The following is a 20,328-nucleotide window of genomic DNA, read 5'->3' on the forward strand; positions in this document are numbered from 1 at the left end:
TGCACGTCCGCTCGCCACACTCACTGCTCTGATTATAATCAAGTGTTAAAACGCTCAGAACACGTCTGTGTGAAGGTTTATTTGAGGTTTGTTGTCTGTTGAAGTAAGAAATGTTATATTTGAATGTTAATACAAAGACCTATAACTAACAATTATTAAAATCCTGAAGATTCAAATTAATCAATAGATACAGTCAGCATCGTGTCATAGTTGGGGGCGGGGCCTCCCGTGCAGGAAAAGAATCACAGAAAAAGAAGAACTACAAAACGATTACTCGAGTACTCGCTTTAACAAAGGGAAGAGTCATCGATTAGAGAACATTTTGCATTTCTGCTCCCCTAATACTGACGTCCACAAAGGTTTCTGACTGTTAGTAAGTGTGTCAGCTTCCTGCTCGTGGTGGAGTCATGTTGGGTAATGAGTATGCTCTGTATGTTAAGTGTAGTAAGATAACTTTAGAGATGAATTGAACCTGCTGAGTCACATTCCTGGAGATCTCCATGTTCAGCTGCTTTTTGTCCTGATGGATTTGTTTCTTGCTCTGTGACTTTAAAACTGCCTCATTTCTCTTTGTGGGTGTCGTGATGGCTCATCATCTTTTAATGAAGTTGCATGGTAAATTCATTTGAAATGATTGTGCCTGCAGGAAATGCAGGTCTTTATAAATTAAGAACAGGAATGAAGCAGCAGCAGAGGAAATATCTATGTATGAACCTCTTAATGATTAGGATTAAAAAGTAAATCTTGTGCTGTGTAATTAATGCTTCCTAAAACAGAAACACATCACATGCATGGTGACACGTTGTCAAAAATAGCAAAACACACACAAAAGACTGATCCTGTCACCTTTCCAGCAGGGCCCGCCTCTCGTCCTGGTTGTTCTGCACGGTGGCCTCCAGCACGGCGATCTCTCCCCTGAGCTCGTCCGTCTGCTTCTCCAGCTCGCCCAATCTCCGCTGGCTGCCCTGCCACTCCCTCTTCAGCGTGGCCACGTTTTCGTTCAGAGCCGTCACCTGCACACCCATCTTAGCCTCGGCCTCCTCCCCGCGCTTCACCTGCTCCTCTCTGACCCGCTTCTCTGCAAACTGTGACAGCATCACGTCACAAAGGGGACGATGTTTAATCCACTAGTTAGGAATTATTTGGTGGATTTTGGCCTACCAGCTGATCCTCCAACTGCTTTGTTTTGGCACTGAGCTGCTCCTCTCTCTGGCTCCTGCTGTCCCTGGTGGCCTGGTGCTCTTTCTTCTCCTGCTCCGCGCTCTTCTGTGCTGCCTCCACCTGACTCTGCAGCTCCAGCTTCTGCTGGATCAGCAGCTGTTTGGCTTCCTGCAGCTCGCCCAGCTCCTGAAAACAAAAACAACAGAGAAGTGGCTCAATTCTTTTTAAAAGGATCAATCAATTGGTAAAGCTAAGAAGTTAGGCAGGGTTTAACTTTGACAACCTAATTCTAAGGTGCTTTAAAGGTCTGGAAAAAAAAAAATCCAGGCTCATGTAAATTCTCAGCCAAACTGAAGAATGTGGCCTGATGACCTGAAGTTTCTCTAAAGCTGTTTACATAAAGACACAAGCATGGGAAGCAGGTCATTGAAGCCAGTAGTCGACAAAAACGGCCACTAGCTTGAGCTGTCACACCTCTGAAGCCGAGTCCGGCCAGTTGATCCCCTTTGAAACAAATAAAATGTTAGCTTTAGCTTTAGCTTCTTTTAAAGTGACTGACCTTCTCGCTCTTCTCCGTCAGTGCTTTTAGTTCAGACATCAGCCTGCTGTTATTCTTTTCCAGGGCACTCTTGGCTTTGTTCATCTCCTCCACTTGACTCTTCTCCTTCTCCAGTGCCTCCTTAACTTGACCCTGAAGGTAGCACAAGATAGATTCAATTAGCTTAATCACATCAAGTCATTTAGGGTGATGTGTCTGTGTCACTCTGTTTCTCTCACCTGTTGCTTCTGTAGTTCCTCTAGCGTTTGTTCCTGCTGCTGAAGCTTCTGCTCCCGTTTAGCCAGCTCCTGCTCCAACGATCCCCGGCCGGTCTGAAGCTCCTGGATCTGAGCCTCCAAACCGGTCTGATGAGTCCGGTTAGCGGCCAGCTCCTCCTGAGCCACCTTCAGCTTCTCCACTGAAGCCTGCAGCCAGAAAACGGTTCAGGTCAGTCAGTAAGGAGGGTAAAGAGACAAGTTTTAATATCTTCTTCCTGAATGAAGCTTTTTATAATGCAGCATGAATCTACCTTCAGGTCTTGACGCAGAGCGGACACTTCAGACTCCTTGCCGTAGAAGTCGGACTGAAGCTTAGCGAGGCTTTCCTGGCTTTGTGACACCTGCTCCTTCAGCTTACCCTCCTCTTCTGCCTGGAGATTCAAACACATCAGTGAACACACTCAAACTTTAAATCTTAAAGGGATCCTTCACCTGTTCAAACATGAATCTGTGTTGACTTTGGGTCATATATGTAGAAATGTGAAATACATTTTGAAGTTGGAGCCTTCTTGGCCGAGAAAAGGCAGAAAGTGTCTTTTTGGCTCGTGTGGATGAAAGACACCAAATCCCAGAATGCACAGCACCGCAGGCCACTCCCACTAAGTTCCTCTATTTACAGACATATTTACTTTAACACATGAGACCGTTTCCTCAACTGATTCAGAGATTTCTTCCAGAATTGATCTTGTAAATTCCTGTCAGAAAACAGACTCTATGTCTGAGTCCATAGACAAACAGTGAGAGCACCAACACTACCAGTCCGTCCCAGCTCGACCCGGCCCCGCCTCCTCGTCCTCACCGCCGCAGACAGGCAGGCCTTCTGTCTCGGCTGCTGAGCTGGCTGCGGCCGGCGGCGGCAATATAGCCCCGAGACGGTTGCTGCCGACAGGCCGGTCTTGTGTCTTGGCAGCAGAGGCCCCTTAACATTTCCCATCTCAGGGGAAAATGAGGGCGGGATGCACGACCATTCAAAAACACTACCAGGTTTCTAATGATACAAAGATTAATGCAGATGGGTGAAGTATCCCTTTAAGGTTCCCATTACACAAATTCTTTCACAACAACTCTGCGGTAGATAAGAGTTAAAATCAACTGTCTAAAGCCATTTTCACATAATATACACCAAGACAAATTCTTTGTATGTGTAAATGTACTTGGCAATAAAAAACCCATTCTGATTCTGAGTCTGAAATGCGCTCAAATATCCTGAAAGTTTCAGACAGCCTTCCCCTGAGTTGCTTATTCAAATATTTCACCGTTGGGGTCCTGTCGCAGGATTTAAATATGTATTTATATTTGTATTCCGTTATCTTTGTCACAGTAAAGCCTTTTTTCTTTGTGTTTTTGATCACAGTTATTCTTGTTTGTTTTGAATGTCACAAGTCTGTTGTGTTATTTCACCAATAAAAACACATTAACTACACAATAAACACTTCTGGATGAAGTCAGTTTGTAAAGATGTGTCTGCTTGTGTCCACACATGAAGCTCCCCCCCAAAATCTTCAGAAAAAGGAGTTTTGTGCAGGTGGAATAAGGATTAAGTGTAGTGTTTTTTTGTTTTTTTTTTCCACTTGCCTTCTTGACATTAACGTCCTTTAACTCTGCCACTTTGCTCTTCAGTTTCTTCACCTCCTCCTCAAAGGACCCCTGGGTCGTCTTCAGTTGTGCCCGCAGCTTCTCCGTCTCGTTCTCTTTCTCCTTCAGCGCCTCCTGAGTCTTTGAGTGCCGCTGCTCCACTGTGGTCAGATGCACTTTCAACTGTTTCTCTGCCTGATATGTATAAAACACAAAAACAGGATTTGAAAGGTGTTGCAACCTGAACAACGTAGTGACTCTTCATTTTTTGATTTTACCTCTTTCATCTGCTCCAACTGCTCTTTGGATTCTGTCATGGCCTTGGTGATGGTCTCACGGCTCTTCAGAAGCTCCTGCAGGGCCTTTTCGTTGGACTTTTCCTGAAGATTAGAAACATCAATGTGCATGGTGTTGTAGGCTAGACTTCATTGATTCCTCTTTGTTTCAAATAAAAAGAAATAAAAAGAAAACAAGCTGAATTTTTTCAACTCTTTCTTTGACTGTAGCTTACAAAACCTACCTTTTCTCCCATGGCTGACTTATGCTTCTTCCTCTCTGCGTCCACTTGACTCTGACTCTCTTTCAGTGCCTTGTTAGCCTTTGCTAGACTCTCCTGCGTCGAGGCGAGCTCCTTCCTCTGAGCCTCTTTCTCCTGCTGTGCTTTCTCTAGGTCCGCCTTCAGACTCTGAGCTCTTCTCTCCAGCTCTGCATGCTTCGTCTTCCCCTCCTCGGTCACCTTGTCGAGATTCACCTTCAGAGCAGCTTTTTCTTGCTCACCGTGCTCCAGCTGCTGCTGAATGTCACCCAGAGCTGCTGCTTTTGCCTTTAGCTCCTCTTGTATTGTTGCAGCCCTTTGACAGAGTAAATTCATATTGTGTTGAAATGAGCGGAAAGGAGTAATGAAACTACTGACATCACACAGATGTAACAAAAAAACAAAATGCATGTACATCCTACTGTTTGTAATGTTGTCTGTATTTTATTAAAGTAATGCATCTCACCCTGCTTTCTCCGTTTCCAGAGAGCGCTGCAGCTCCTTGGCTTTCCGTTTGACCTCCGACCCCTCTTTCTGGAGCTTCTGCATTTCCTTCTGCACCTGATCCCTTGTGGCCTGCAGCTCCCCAACCTGTGACTCCAGTTTCTATCAGATTAGATGCACAGGATCCATTATTAAGTTGGTGTGCTGAAACAGGATTTCTAGGTCTACTTATAGACTCATCACAAACCTTATTGAGCCCCTCCAGCTGCTCTATTCTCTGCTCTGAAGCCATCAGTTTGTCTTTGCACTCCTTCACACTCGTCTCCAGCTGTGTGCACTGCTCCTGTCTCTCCTTGAGCCTCTGGACGTGCTCCTCCACCTTTTTCTGTGCTTTATTCAGCTCCTGTGCAAGACAATGAGGGAGGGAGGGAGGGAGCGAGGGAGCAGGATAAGGACACATGTAAGTTAGGAAGGTGTTATGTTACGATCTGCTTTAGAGCCAAAATGATACCATCAGTGTCACAAAGACTGACCTGCTGCTTGTCCTGTAAGGCATGCTGAGCTGTCTCCAGGTTGTTCTCCAGGTTAGCCTTCTGTGCAGCTTTGGCTGCCTCTGCAGACAGCAGCATCTCTGTCTTTGCCTTCAGCTGGTTGGGGAAACAGAAACCACAAAACAAAAATGATATTACATTCATATTTTTTGCGTGACCCTTTTTTCCTTGAGCCTCTTTTAAAGGGATAAAGACTTGTGTAAATCTGATTGGAATAAGTTACCTTTAAATCTCTGTTCCACTTATTTAAACATGTTTTGTTTTCTCATCTTCAACCTGATTGTGTTTGTTTTCAGTAGCGTCAACACTGTTTGTTTATCTCTCTCCTCTAAGGCGTCTAGTCTAGAGTTGTAATTGTTGTTGTAATGGTTGTAGCATCTGTTCTCTGTGTTGTTCCTTGTTTTGTTTTGTTTTTTGTGTGTTTTGTTGTTGTTGTTGTTGTTTTCTGCTGTATGTATGACTTTGTTTGTTTCGTCTGTATTGTGTTATGCTTTGGTTTTGTATTGCTGTGTTGTACCTGTGTCTTTGTAAATATATGTTTGGGACCCCCTTGAAAACGAGGTGATACACCTCAAGGGGCTTATCCTAATACAATACATTTTCATTAAATCAGTGTACTTCTTCTTGTGATGAAAGATACAACAGAAAACTCAAAGCACTTGGTATTTTTCGATTCTCTGATTTTTTGGACATTTTCAAAATCTAAAACAAAAAAAACAGAATTTACATTTTTAGACACTTCAAATCCATCATTACCCTTTTACCTTTTCTAAAGATTATTTCCTTTTTAATATAGATTAAGGGCAACGTAAAGTTTTTGATAAGCCAGGTCTATGAAAATAAAAGGAAACAAAATAATATAATATAATCCACAGTGATGTGCTTGTGAAGGGACTTTACCTGAGCATCCAGCTGGGCTACTTTCTCCTTGCTGTCGGCCAGCTGGGTGGTGAGCTCGGTGACCGACGTCTCCAGGGTTGTAGCTCGGTCCTGAGCGGAACGCACCAGGGTCTTCTGTTCCTGGACCTGCTCGTGGAGGTTATCCTGGGCCTGCTTGTTGCTCTCCGACTGGTTCTTCAGCTTGTCCGTCAAATGTGTCACCTTTAAAAAGCAACACATTTAGAGAATGGAATAAATAAGAGAAGTCTAAATCCCTCTCTACTCAGCTGTGGTTGTAATGAAAATGGAGTGCACTGACCTGTTCTTGCAGTGCATGGTTCTTCTCTTTCAGCTGGTTGAGCACGGCCGTCTCTCCCTCCCCGGCCTGGATCTTGGCACACAGGTCGTCTCTCTCCGTTTCCAGCTGGCTCACGATGTCCTTACTCTTTTGTAGCAGAGCCTCCAGATTCTGAATCTTCTGGTCCTTGTCTCCGATCTGACGCAGCACCTGCTCCAGGTCGTTCTGTCGCATGAAAGCAAGCGAGGAAGTACAAAGGTTACAAAGGGTAAGGTTTGGCCACACCGCTGTAACACATGCAGAGGCTTTATATCTATAACTATAAGTGTCAAACTCAAGTCTTCATGTTTTTGAAATAATATTGTTTAATGAAATGTTTTTTTGGTACCTGTGCCTCTCTGAGTTTGCCGTTGGTGTTTTGCTGCAGCGCCTGCAGCTCCTGGTGCTGCTGCTTGGATTTCTCTAGCTGGTGCTGCAGGTCTGTGTTTTTACTGACGCCCTCCTTCATCTAAAGAAGACAAACACAGAAAACATTTTTGAACTGTTTTCATCTCTTTTCTGATCACTTTATTATTATTAAACCTTAATGCATTATTATTCCCTTGTAAGAGTGTCCATTGTAATGTTAATCACCCTTAAACCACAGTCTTCTTCTTCATCTCATTTTGGTTTTGATTTGACTTTGGGTGATCTTTGATCTTTATATCAACTCTTGGTTATTTTTCCTCGTCTTTTGAATTGATCTGTTGATCCTTTAACCTGCTGACTGAACTTAACCAAAACAACACTTAGAACGTATAGCAACATGTCACCACCAATCAGAACGAATGCAAAGCTTCACTGTGTAACAACTAAAGATGTTAGTCTGTGGAACAACTGTGATGACGAGCTGAACAAATGCAACACTATATTTAAACTAAAACTTCAGGAATCAAATATTGAATAGATATGAGCTGGAGCAGTGACTTATCTCTTTTGAACATGAACTTTATTATTTGAGTTATTTATTTGTTGACACATTCTATCTGCTCCATAGCTTCCCTGTTTGACATCAAACATCCGATGCCTACCTGTTCCTCTGCTCGGGACAGTTTGAGCTGCAGGTCAGCTGCTTGCTGCTCCCGATCCTTTAATTTCTCCCCGGACAGCTGCCTCTGTTCTTTAAGTCGACCCTGCACCTCACCCAGCTGCCTCTCAGCCTCCAGCAGCTTAGCGTGCAGCTAAGAAGAGAGAGAGAGCGAGAGAGAGGGAACGAGAGAGAGAGGGCATGATGATTAAGAGGCAGAGCACAAAGCTAACAGAAAGACATGCAGCAGAATGAGGAAAGGGGATTCATTGAATTCTCTATGACTAAGTTATGTACACAGATTACTTAATGACCTGTGTGAGCATCAATAAGTGGGGATTTCTGTCTATGTCACTGTGTTGTAGTTTATTCATCAGAGGTGGTCAGTGCAGATTACTTTGTGTCAGAATGCTAAAATAATCTTTGAACCAATCAAGTCCCTGATTTCACAATCAATAAATAAGAGCACCTTTTATTAGTAAACAACAAATAGTAAAAAATCATGACTTAACACTTAAGAATTTGAGAATTCATCCAGTTTGATGTAATAAATATGTAATAGCATTAGAACAGTCCATGACTCATGTCAGTCCATGATACATGCACTACAAGACGTGTACAGGAAAGAGAGTTGAAAATTGCAGATAAAGACAACATCTTTCCTGGAGTTAGGATGTGCTGAGTAAGATAAAATAATGCACTTTTAGTCTTGATAGAAACAGCATCAACTGCTTGATTTTTGCAGTTAGGGTTATATCTATGTCGCCATCAGTGAGGTTTTAGTAACCATCAACTAGTCTGATGAGAATGTAAACATTATGAGTATGCTATGACTTTAAAGTTTGTTTGTGTTACAGAAAACAGCGATCAGACTTATAAAGAAAGTGAACGTTAGAGAACAGACTGTTTATAAGCTCACGTGTTGAAATTTCAGGATCTAGTTCACTTCTTAGTCATGTTTAAAGCTAGAAATAGATTACCCGAAAATGTACAGAAGTTGTTTGTGTTTACATCTAATGAGGAGGATCATAGACGGAGATTTCATTTTAAAAGTCCATTTGCATGCACTACATTAAAACAAATGTGTATCTCAGCAAATGAGAGTTAAATTATGGAATTCTCTCGATAATGCTGCTCAAGTTACTATCACTCAATTTAAAAGAATGTATAAAGAAAAAGTTCTGGGAAATTATGAATATATTGAGTTAATCTAACTGATTGTTTCTATATTGTTGATCTATTTTTTGTTTTGTGAAAGAAAGAGAAAACAACAGGTCAGCCATCTTATTCTGTTAAACAGTATCTTGTGTTATTAGGAAAAGGGGGGGCAGGTATTATTTCTTCTTCCTGCTCCTGTTTGCTCATGAACAGTGTTTCAGGATTATGAGAAAATATTTTTTGTTGTGTTTTATTGTGTTGAAACCAGACACTGAAATGAGCAAATAAATCAAATATGAAATGAAAAGTCATCAACATCTAAGCCCAAATGGAGAAATAGAGCAGATATCGGTGACATGTTAACGATGTGATGACACATTAAATATCTAAAAACATTTCATGTTGTTTTTTGTGTAACTAGAAAAGAAGGTGATTTCTGAAGTCGTCCTGATTGCAGTTTATCTGTGTGTGTGTGTGTGTGTGTGTGTGTGTGTGTGTGTGTGTGTGTGTGTGTGTGTGTGTGTGTGTGTGTGTGTGTGTGTGTGTGTGTGTGTGTGTGTGTATCTTTGATCGCCCAGCTCACCTGTCCAATCTCAGTCTGCTGCTGAGCACCTTGGCTCTCCTTCTCTTCTCTCTGCTGTTCCAACTGTTTTCTCTCCACCTTCAGCTCTGCGTGCTTCACCTCCAGCTCCGTGATCTCACTCTTCAACTTGGCCGCCTCCTCGGCCCTCTCCCTCAGCTCCGCCTGGGCCTTCTGCAGGGACGCCTCGGCCCCTGAGGCTCGAGCCTGGAGCTCTTGAACCTCCAGCTCCCTCTCCCTCAGGCTGCCCTGAGCTCCCTTCTTAGCGGCTTTCTCGGCTCCCAGACGCTCCCCTAGTTCCTGATGCTCTTTCTCCTTACGTGCGAGCTTCTCAGAAAGACTCTGTGAGAGAGGACAAGAGGTTAAGATGAGGCAGATATGATGGGGTGGAAAATTGTCAGTGAAAAGAGGTATTTTTGAAAACATCTGGAGAAAATCGGGTCTCATGAAAAGGATAAAGATGGACAGCGTTTGGATGGAGTGTGTTTGTTTTATCAGGGATTGTTTAAATATTCAAGGTGCTCTCTTTAATAAGCTACTTGTCTCTTCTAAATCAAGACAGTTAGCGTGACAGGAGCTGTTACAAGGCACAAACACCCACTCCTCATGTGACATGAGTTATGGAAAAGAACAGTCGGCGGTGCAGAGTCAAGAGTATAGCGAGGTATGGCATTTCTAGAGGAGAGGTTAACAACTCCTGACTTCAAATACCGGTGTGTGTGTGTGTGTGTGTGTGTGTGTGCACACAGCACTTGCCCTGTAGCTGACAGTACACTTGGCAACAAGGTGATAAAGAAGAAAATGTTGTTAATGGAGGAGTGAGCTGCTAACTAGAGAGTGTGACAGGGCACCTCCACAGCAGCTGGACGATGTTAACAACCCTCTGTGGACGTTTTCAGTGATTTCACCTCCTCGTTTGTTCACCCCTCGCCTCCTCGTGACCTTGTTGCTGTCCTTCTCTTGTGCCATGTAGATCTCTCCTCTCTAATCCTGGAGGTACAGACCTATAAAAGCCCTGTTCCTGTTCACCTGTCTGTCCATTTTCCTCATCCACTGTGTTGACTACATTTTTTATCTATCTTTTTTAAATCTATATTGTGGTATCTATCTATTTTTTAGTACATTCTTAATTTTTCTTTTTTATTGTGTGTGAACTGTGTTCACTTTTTGTTCGCAGTCTTTGCTCTTGGCTGCTGTAACACTGTAAATTTCCCCCGTTGTGGGATAAATAAAGGATTATCTTATCTTATCTTGTCTACTTCACTCATGAGATGAGCATCAGGGTATCCTTTTGGGAGTAGGATTGATTTAATCTCTGGAAGGATCCCTGTGCTGCCAAGGAGTGTGATTGTATTTCAGCCTACCTGACAGAGCTGGCACTGACTCGCCCCCTGCTGGTGTAATTATAGGGCTGCATTTTTTTTCTTAACCAGGGGTGCGTTCGAATTGTCCCTCCTATCTCCTTCACTATCCACTTCACCTTAACCCCGGGGAAAACGTCATGAGGTTAAGGAAAGATGTTAGGAGAAGTCATAAAGGACTGAGGGAAAGGCGATCTCGTTGCTCTGACAATCCGACCACATTTCCACTAGGCCACGTCATTAAATGTGACGGGCCGGCGGAGGTTAATGACGTGGGTCTGCCGTGTTGAAACTACAATGTTCAGAAAATGGACTACAAAAAGATCATCTAAAAAACTTTCCCCTGTGCTTCTTACCGGTGAAATAATCCTGATCACCACGAGGAAGTGAAATTAAAGAAATATAGACTACCAGGCTACAAGTAAGAAAAGTGAAACCATCAGCTTCCTGTCCAATCAGAAATCAACATCAACATCAATATGATTGGATGAAATGAATTATTACATTAATGTAAGATATAACCTACACATAATGTTTTAAACATACAAATGTACAGCAGCACAAAACAAGAGAATGAAATATGTTGAATCAAACATCCTCTGATAAAAACGTCTCTTATCTTTTATCTCTTACATGATCTGTGTCACATTTCACTCTGTTAGGAACCTTCCTCAGAAAAAAAATGACAATTCGAACGCACCCCAGGTGTCTAAGTTACCAAAGACAGACGATGAGGGCAGAGCAATACGTTGAAAATCAACAGAGAGAGGGGGACAGAGACGGAGATAGCTTACTCTGTATTAGACAAGTAGCTAGCAGGGATCGCTAACATCAGGGAAGTAATAGAAACGTGATTTTATTTATTTTTTTAAAAACAATTTGGGGCTTTTTGGGCCTTTAATGGAGAGATAGGACAGTGGATAGAGATGGAAAGCGCCCCAGAAAGTTGATTTTTAATGCTGTATACTATGCAGCAGATGGTGTAATAGAGATGTTTGTGTTCAGTAATCTGCACTTAATTACAAAACTATCACAACACCCTCAGAGTTTTATTAATAACTTTTGGTTTGTTTGTTTCTGATGTCGTGTGTGTCACCTGGCTTTGCTGCTGCAGATTGTTCAGATTGCTCTGCAGCTGGTGGATCTGTTGAGTGTAGACGGCTGCTTCCTGCGGACCCTTCTCCAGCTCGGCTTTTAGTTGGGATATGGTCATCTGCAACAGATAGAAAAAAGAATCATTCATATCTATTTTGTAAGCCGTTAAGCGAACACATTCAAAGACCTGAAGCATCACTATGAAGGACTGAAATGAAAAAAAGTCAAACATACCCAACATAAATAAGTAACAGAAAGATTTCTGTCTCACAACAAAAAATTAAGAGTGAACGCCATGTGGGAAAAAAAAGAAAGGTTTGAAACCTGGAGGAACTCAAAATGTGAAAAGGAAAAATAAAAATGTGGGGCCGGTTATAATAAACAGCATTGTTACCTCCAGTTTACGTATCTTGAAGAAAGAGTGGAGAGGGATACAGTGTGTGAAGAAGATGGGGGAGAAAGAGACACAGACAGAGGTAAGTCACAATACTACAGCATCACACTCATGTACAACACAAAGCAGCTTCTGCTGGGAGGAGAGAATAACAATCTGTTTATCACAGATAAGAGTCAGCAGCTTTTCCTGAAATATAAAATATAGACCTATCCATAAGTAAGGCTGCTCAGTCATCACTTCTGGGCCTCCGTACATGGAGTGTGGTGGTGGCTAAGTCCTCTTTCTGTATTTAATGTTTGGTGTGGTTTTGTTCTGGTTGACTCAGGGCGGTGTATTTCCTCCAGCCAATGACAGAGCACAGATGAGTTTGGGAGTGAATACAGACAAGGAAGTAGTAGAACAGAAGAAGAACAGTTTCCTCCCCCAGGCTGTCTCTCTGATGAACGCTAAACATCTCACACATATATATATATATATACATATATGTATATTCTTTAATTTAAATGATCAATACACGCACACTTATTGATGTAAATACTGTAATTGATATCTTAATTGACCCATCTGTCACATAACTGCATTTTACTTCTCATGTTACTTCAGCATCTTTTGCACTATTCACCACTGCACTGTTTCATATTTAGTCATGTAAATATTAGTCTTTTCTTATTATGTTTATTGTTGATATTTAATGTTGTACCTGTACATAAGAGAGCACAGTTCACCAAAGTTAAATTCCTTGTGTGTGTAAACATACCTGGACAATAAATCTGATTCTGATTCTAGCAGCAAAGAAGAGAAAATATAATCAAAGTGAGGCAAACTGTCAAGTGGATAAAGCTTGTTCCAAAACGAGGGTGAACCTTGTTTTGTCTTTCACCTGTGGATGTGGAGTTGGTCTGCTTCCTGTTGGACAGGCAGGCGCTAAACACTGGCGGTTAACTTGTGCTAGCTTGCTAAATTATCCATTACAACAAATGTAATATTCTCAGGTAGCTTGCAGTGTAGCTACAGGCAGTAAACGTACACGCTTAGTCCTGCAGTCGGCATGTTCTGGAGGCGAATAGTCAAGTAGGAGAAGCCCAGATCTGAATGATGTTTTTACAAGCTGCAAAGAACATTGCTACTGACTCTACCTTTAAATGTATCAGCATCTTGCTGTGGCTGCAGGAAGCACAATATGGTGCAAGTAAGTAAGATTTGCATCAAGGGATTATTCTGCCTGACAGAGTTCTATAAACACTCCTCTTTTAAGGGATTAAAAAAAGCAGGGAAAAGGGCTGAATTATTCACCAGGCATTAATAAGGCACAAAGCTAGCTGTACATAACTCTAGCACATCAAAACTGGTTGCGTAGATATTTTACCGTTTGCCAAAAACATGTAGTGGTTAGCAGGAAGAGAGCCAACACAAAAAGAACTCCTCGACAACATTTCCACATCAACAGGACAAACTTGTAGAACATCATGTAAACTGATCAAGTGAGTGTGTTCATGTGTTTGTGACGAGAACATTTCAGGGTGGAAGAGTAGCAGCCGAGTGGAGTACCTGTCAGGAAAAGAGTACAGAGAACCAGCAGACCTGTACTGAAGCATTGTGGGTTTCTCCTGCTCACCTCTGAGGTAGTGTAATTAGCCTGCAGCTGCTCGTAGTGTCTCTTGAGGTTTTCCGACTCGTCCTCCCGTTCACGGGTCATACTGTCCATCAGGGTCTGGACCTGCACCAGCTCCTTCTGCAGCACCTCCACGTCCTCCACTCCCGGCCGCTGCAGCTAGGGGGCAGAGCGGGCGGGACGAGTGTTAAAGTCATGAGTTATAAAACGATGACTCAAAAAAAGAGAACGCTGTTGTGATGCTGTGTTGGATCTGTCATGATGTGAGACTGTTCAACAGGCTCTTTTTCATTTACTTTAGCATTTGGATGATGTTCTGTTTCACGTTTCTATGACAACAGTGAGGGTATTATCTTATTGAGATCTGCTTTGATCCTTTCCCCCAAAAAAGCTCAGAGCCAAACAGATTTCATGGTGACGATTCAACAGTTTTCCTTTCAGACTTTAAACCATAATGTTTCATAAAAGAAGGGGTCAATAAAAAAGAACAAAGAAGTGAAAGGATGAGTGAGAGGAGAAAGTATGTGTGTGTTGTACCAGTTCTGTTTGGAGTCTCTCGTTCTCCTGCTTCTCTTTCTGGAGCTGCTCGGTCAGTTTGGCCAGCCTCTGGTCAGCGGCCTCCCTCAGACTTTTCTCCTCATCGTAGCGGGACTTTAAATCTGATTCAGACATGGAAGAAGAGTCCATTTAAAAACACCGACAACAACCACTTTATCACATCATACAATACAGTTTAACTGATTGAAAATATGTTTTTTAGTTTTTTATACAAAAGAAGAATGTGTTATTAACCACCAGGCCAAATTTCAGCAACGAAAAAAAGTTTAAGATTATAAAATGAAGCTTCAAAATCAAAGTCCTCAGTCCACTCCCACCACACTCACCTACTATCTCTGTGGCCAGCTGGGCAGCCTTCTGTTCATACAGATCTTTCATCTGCTTGATGTTGAACTTTTCTGTCTCCGCTTCATTTAACTTCCTTTCAAGGACTGTGAAAAAAAAAAAAGAAGCACCACACATCAGAAGTCATCGATGGAGTCGGTGGTGTCTTTTTGCGGAGGCATATTAAAATATAAAGACCCACACCTGAATCGTCTGAGACCGTCTGCCCGTCATTCTGTGGAAATCGAGGAAAAGAGAGAAACATGTACAGTAACAGTAAGCAATGTCTTAAGAAGCAGGAAGAGCAAACTATGGACTCAAACATGTTAGATATCTTGAAAGAATTACTTGCTTCAGGTGTCCCTGAACTTTGTCTAGCTCCTTCTTCAGCTCTCCAGAAAACCATCTTTCTTCCTAGAACACACACACACACACACACACACACACACACACACACACACACACACCACACACACCACACACACACACACACACACAGGTCAGGTAAGTGTCAGCATGGAGTCCACACCGCTCTGATGGTTTGTGAAACAGCTATACCTTGAGAGAAGCGTGCAGGTCCTGAACCTCTTGCCGCAGCATTGTAAGGTCTTCCCTAAAAGAGTATAAAAACACAAGTTCTGTAAAGTGAACCTCTTCATCACGACTCGTCTGACAGCAGCGCTTTAATGTCTCACCGAGTTGGGGCCACATGAGCGGGCAGGTCTCCGGTGTCATGGAACAGCTCATAGTGCTTGAAGAGCTCCTCTGCAGAGTTGTGAGACTTCATACACTGAGGGCAGATGAAGCCCTGGACGCAGAAACACACCATCAGAATCAATCCTTTGAAAATAACTTCTCTGCGGCTCCGCTTGCAGAGTGGAAAGAAAAGAAAGATTTTAAGAATGAAGAAGGCAACACATTACCTCCGATGTCTGGTCATGGTTCAGGTCTGTGCTCGGCTGCTCTGACTCGGCGTTCTGGGAGCCTCCCTTCCCAGGAGTCTGGAGAGAAGGACAAACACTGGATTAGGTTGAATATTACAAAAAGTGTGTTTACCTCATTATCTGATAAGAAGTGCTTAATAATAATAATAACTTTATTTATAAAACACAGGTTTACAAAGTGCTTTGACAAACAGCAAAAACAAGAACAGACTAAACCAAACACAGAAGAACATAAACAACAACAAGAACATAACAAATGCAAAATACTAAAAATAATTAAATACAATTCAACAGAAAAGAACCCAAAGTGCACGATACCCAACAGACATATATAACCCAACCATCACAAGAACCATCATAAGAACCATCACAAGAACCATCACAAGAACCATCATAAGAACCATCATAAGAACCATCACAAGAACCATCACAAGAACCATCATAAGAACCATCACAAGAACCATCACAAGAACCATCACAAGAACCATCACAAGAACCATCATAAGAACCATCATAAGAACCATCACAAGAACCATCACAAGAACCATCATAAGAACCATCATAAGAACCATCAAACCATCACAAGAACCATCACAAGAACCATCACAAGAACCATCACAAGAACCATCACAAGAACCATCATAAGAACCATCATAAGAACCATCAAACCATCACAAGAACCATCACAAGAACCATCACAAGAACCATCACAAGAACCATCACAAGAACCATCAAACCATCACAAGAACCATCACAAGAACCATCACAAGAACCATCATAAGAACCATCACAAGAACCATCATAAGAACCATCATAAGAACCATCACAAGAACCATCATAAGAACCATCATAAGAACCATCATAAGAACCATCACAAGAACCATCATAAGAACCATCATAAGAACCATCACAAGAACCATCACAAGAACCATCACAAGAACCATCATAAGAACCATCACAAGAACCATCACAAGAACCATCATAAGAACCATCATAAGAACCATCACAAGAACCATCACAAGAACCATCATAAGAACCATCACAAGAACCATCATAAGAACCATCATAAGAACCATCATAAGAACCATCATAAGAACCATCATAAGAACCATCATAAGAACCCTGGCAACACAAGAACCCAACAACACGAGATGAGACCAAGAGGAACCAAAGATTTAAAAAGATGTAAGAAACTAAAAGAGATAAAAGAAAATAAAAAGAGAACAGCAATAAGAAGGTAAGAGCAGAAAAAGAAATAGAAACAAGTGAATCAATTATCAAAAAACTATAATATTAATAATAATAAAAAGTTTATGCTTAAGGCCTGGAAGGGAGCAGATTTTGTAACAGTTGTATAGATGTTGGCTCCATGTTTTGCACCTCTGATTCTGATGCACAAGACCTTTCATTGTATCGTTTGCATCTTAATCGATGTTGGATCAAGAGAGACAGCAGAGTCCTGGCTCGTACGTCTAAACAATGTCTTTGGTGCTGGATGCATCTAATAAAACCCTTCTTTTGAGAAAGACCTTGGTATGCTGTGAACGTCTGCTTATTTTAGATATTTGTATCATTAAATAACAATAATCTGGTAGCTGGTGACACCAGTTCCCCACAGCTGCTGCACAAAGCAGAGTTTGTATGTGCTGCATGTATTACAGTATCCGTTTTTTCTTGACTTTGAATTAGAGTGAATGTTTGACGCTTTAATGACATCGAACATCAAGAAATGGAAGAGAATTTGTTTCTTTGTCCTTCCTAAAGATGTTAAATATCATAGAGAAAGAGAAGAAAACCTTGATGGAGGGAAACATTTATGAATTTATGTAACACAGATCCAAGTTACTTTAAACAAACTGTAAAACATGTTTCTGTATTGTAAGTGTTATTTTTTAGTATTTCCACATCACTGGGGGGGACACGACCTTTTTGACACCACACCACTTATAAAAGTGTAAAATATTGTCATCCTTATGTTGAATATAAAATATGTGTACTGTATGTTAAGACATGATGACAATAAAAAGTCACAAAAAAAAAGAAATGAAAGAGAGTGATCACGTAAAGGACTATTTTTATTTAATCATTAAAATTGTAGTAAATATATTCAGACATAAAAAAAAAACATTTCTCCTTAAAATTAACTTCATCCTGTTTAATAAAAATATTGTCAATAATAACGACTACATGTTGTGTTTGTAAGATTGGACGTGGACATAAGGAGAGCTTTATGGTCACCATGGTGCATCATGTCTGATGTGCAGTGTTTCTAACCACTTAGTCAGTGTTCGACCGTCTGTGCAGTAAAAGTGAAACGTAAGCTATTTGAACTTCCAGTTATAACTCTGTTTTCTGCTGACTTTTAACACTAATACACCACATGTATTTCACTTACTGCATGTGAGACCAGTCACACCCTTCAACATATCATGTGGTCAGGTGACAGGCAGAGGTTATACAAACAAACACACCCTGTCATTTAGATTACTGCAGGTGGAAGATGTAAGATACATACTCACAACAAGAACTAAAATGTTCACCTGAAATCAGCTCAGCCCTCTGGCCTGAGGCACAAACATGGACTTTGGACTGACTCATCTTATAGCTGTTTTTTAAGGGCTGTGAATACACAGCTTTGAAGGCATACTACTCATTAGTATCATGGAACAATCTTTGACCCAGTTCAACAAAATACACATATTACACTGTACTACAAACACTACACCAAAACAAAAATTAATAACAACACAAAAATAAGTAAATATCCTTTATTAGATTAAACACAGACAGGGAAGAGATCAGGACTGTCACCTGACAAAGCAGGCAGTTTTTTCTCTTATTTATAAATCTTATTTTTACAAAACAATATAAAGAAAAACTGCTCTCATGAAAAAAATGATTTCAGAAGTGGCAGACAGAAAGAAGTGTGGCTACGCTGCATCCAAGAAATGTTCCTGTGCATACACAAGAACTTCAATGTGTTTTTCAATAACTTGACAGAGCAGCTCAAACACAATGATACAGAAATAAAACATGTTTCTCATCGTAGTCTTGGTTATGTTGTTTTATATTACAAACCTAAGCAGCTCCTAAACGTCATTATGTGGAGGATTAATGTTCATTAAATCAGATCGATAGATAGAATCGTTATTATCATTGTATACAAGGACACAACGAAACTTTGTTAGCAGCAATCTTCAACCGCAGCGTTTACAAAAACAACTAAAATATATTTGTGGTGATATGAAAGAGAAGTATGCAGAAAGTGGCCAGAGCAGTTGATGTTCAGTGAATGAATGATAATAATAATAATAAATAAATAGACAGTTGTGGTGACTGAAAGAATATATACAGTTATTATAGTGCAGTGACTGATTAATTAAACAAATATAAATATAGAGATATAGTGCAAATAAGTGAAGTTACAGTGCAGTGACAGAGTGTATAGAGTTATTATTGTGCAGTAACTGGATGAGTAAATAAATAAATAGACAGTTAAGGTTAAAGTGCAGTGACTGATAAATAAATAGATAATTATAAAGCAGTGACATTTGGTTAACAACACTAATTTATTAACACAACATGTTATTTCACTTTGCTTCCTAAACGTGTTCAGTAAAATAACAGTCTGATAAACCACCTAATGCAAAGTACGAGGTCAGATTCCCTGTTAAACAGGCCGAGGCTTCAGTGTACACAATGATGACGTCATCGGGCGGAAATGCCCTCTGGGAAATGTAGTCCTAATTAGTGGCTGACCAAATTTGCTACCTTTATACAAGCTTTTCATGATTCATCCAAACGACTAGATGTCACTAACTCAGATTAAAGTCCATGACTGTTGATGACGTCACAGGTCAGTCAGCTAACACCTGCTAACGGTCACCCACAGGCTAACAGCGTTAGCATCGTTAGCATGTGATGACTGGGCGATGAATAAACTGCAACAACCGAGCTAGCTACCCGTCAAAACAAGAGGTTCCGCGTTCAGCCAGGTGAGCTCATCACTCAGCTGACCCCGGCAAGGTGTGCAGATTTACAGAGCAGTTAGTCTGCCTCTACATTATACAGACAGGCACTGTGTTAGGTAGCTACATCCATGTCAACACTAGCATCAATCAACTTAGCATTTAGAAGCTAGCTGTGTCAACCTCACACAGCGGGCGCTTGATATGTGAACAGAGTGGAGGCGGGGGGGCGGGGTTTAGTCTCTAATCACGGAAACCCCGTTAGCTATCAGACAGAACCTTCAAAGCGGGACACGCCGTGTTTTAAAAGGAGCGTCTCCACAGAGAAAAGGCCTGTAGCTCCAGAGGAAAACGATTTAAGTAAAACAAAAGACAAACACGGGCTGACTCTGCAGGATAACAAAGCTCACCATTTGAAGTATTCTTCTCAGCATGGCCCGGCGTGTGTCTGTTTGTTTGTCCGCTCAGAAAATCAAATCAGTTTGTTTGTAAAAGCCAAGTTTGTGTCTCTGAGAGGAACACCTGACCAGGCTGAGGCGGCGGCGGCGGATGGGCGGGGTCATGCAGGGGACGTTGAAGCAGGACACACGGCTTGAATTTAAGAAGAAATTATACTATATTATACAATAATAACAATATAACAATACAATAATCTCTGCATCACTGTGGTACAACACTGCCTCTGCTCTCTGCTGTTTACATTACTTTCTACTATTTATCAAACCGAGTCACTTTAATCACTTTATCTTGTCATTCTCTGTAAATACTGTTTTTATTTTTATTTTTATTTTTATTTTTATTTTTATTTTTATTTTTATTTTTATTTTTATTTATTTTATTTATTTTTTATTATTATTATTATTTTATTTAATTTTTTTTATTATTTTTTATTTATCTAATCTATTCTGTTTAATGTGTATTTTTGAGCGTTCTTGTCTGTGCTGCTGTAACGCCTGAATTTCCCCTCTGGGGATCAATAAAGTATGATCCTATCCTATAATAATAA

The 20,328-nt window shown here is 41.1% G+C and overlaps 1 protein-coding gene and 1 long non-coding RNA gene across 4 annotated transcripts in view; one reads left to right on the top strand and one right to left on the bottom strand.

Annotated features, from left to right (window-relative positions):
• Positions 1-19,875, bottom strand: part of eea1 (early endosome antigen 1) — a 26,576-nt gene extending 6,701 nt beyond the window's left edge. Inside the window, exons 1-27 of one of the 2 annotated variants that reach the window (XM_065957409.1) lie at positions 19,733-19,875; positions 15,334-15,411; positions 15,106-15,218; positions 14,969-15,023; positions 14,759-14,824; positions 14,615-14,645; positions 14,413-14,517; positions 14,066-14,187; positions 13,532-13,687; positions 11,914-11,928; positions 11,521-11,637; positions 9,067-9,405; positions 7,330-7,479; positions 6,648-6,767; positions 6,281-6,484; positions 5,983-6,183; positions 5,065-5,178; positions 4,779-4,934; positions 4,554-4,693; positions 4,073-4,403; positions 3,831-3,932; positions 3,549-3,747; positions 2,229-2,344; positions 1,939-2,124; positions 1,721-1,852; positions 1,162-1,347; positions 847-1,085 (exon numbers count right to left, since the gene is read on the bottom strand). In XM_065957409.1, the coding sequence (XP_065813481.1) occupies positions 847-1,085; positions 1,162-1,347; positions 1,721-1,852; positions 1,939-2,124; positions 2,229-2,344; positions 3,549-3,747; positions 3,831-3,932; positions 4,073-4,403; positions 4,554-4,693; positions 4,779-4,934; positions 5,065-5,178; positions 5,983-6,183; positions 6,281-6,484; positions 6,648-6,767; positions 7,330-7,479; positions 9,067-9,405; positions 11,521-11,637; positions 11,914-11,928; positions 13,532-13,687; positions 14,066-14,187; positions 14,413-14,517; positions 14,615-14,645; positions 14,759-14,824; positions 14,969-15,023; positions 15,106-15,218; positions 15,334-15,411; positions 19,733-19,756 (3,797 nt within the window). In that variant the 5' untranslated portion in view covers positions 19,757-19,875. The remainder of the gene's footprint in view (positions 1-846; positions 1,086-1,161; positions 1,348-1,720; positions 1,853-1,938; positions 2,125-2,228; positions 2,345-3,548; positions 3,748-3,830; positions 3,933-4,072; positions 4,404-4,553; positions 4,694-4,778; positions 4,935-5,064; positions 5,179-5,982; positions 6,184-6,280; positions 6,485-6,647; positions 6,768-7,329; positions 7,480-9,066; positions 9,406-11,520; positions 11,638-11,913; positions 11,929-13,531; positions 13,688-14,065; positions 14,188-14,412; positions 14,518-14,614; positions 14,646-14,758; positions 14,825-14,968; positions 15,024-15,105; positions 15,219-15,333; positions 15,412-19,732) is intronic. The other variant, XM_065957410.1, reaches the window with a different exon arrangement.
• LOC136179746 (uncharacterized) overlaps positions 19,093-20,328 on the top strand; it is a 3,071-nt gene continuing 1,835 nt past the window's right edge. The window contains exon 1 of one of the 2 annotated variants that reach the window (XR_010666719.1): positions 19,093-19,380. This is a non-coding gene — a long non-coding RNA (uncharacterized lncRNA). The remainder of the gene's footprint in view (positions 19,381-20,328) is intronic. The other variant, XR_010666718.1, reaches the window with a different exon arrangement.

The sequence above is a fragment of the Labrus bergylta genome, chromosome 7 (genome assembly GCF_963930695.1).
Source record: "Labrus bergylta chromosome 7, fLabBer1.1, whole genome shotgun sequence".
Lineage (NCBI taxonomy): Eukaryota > Metazoa > Chordata > Actinopteri > Labriformes > Labridae > Labrus > Labrus bergylta.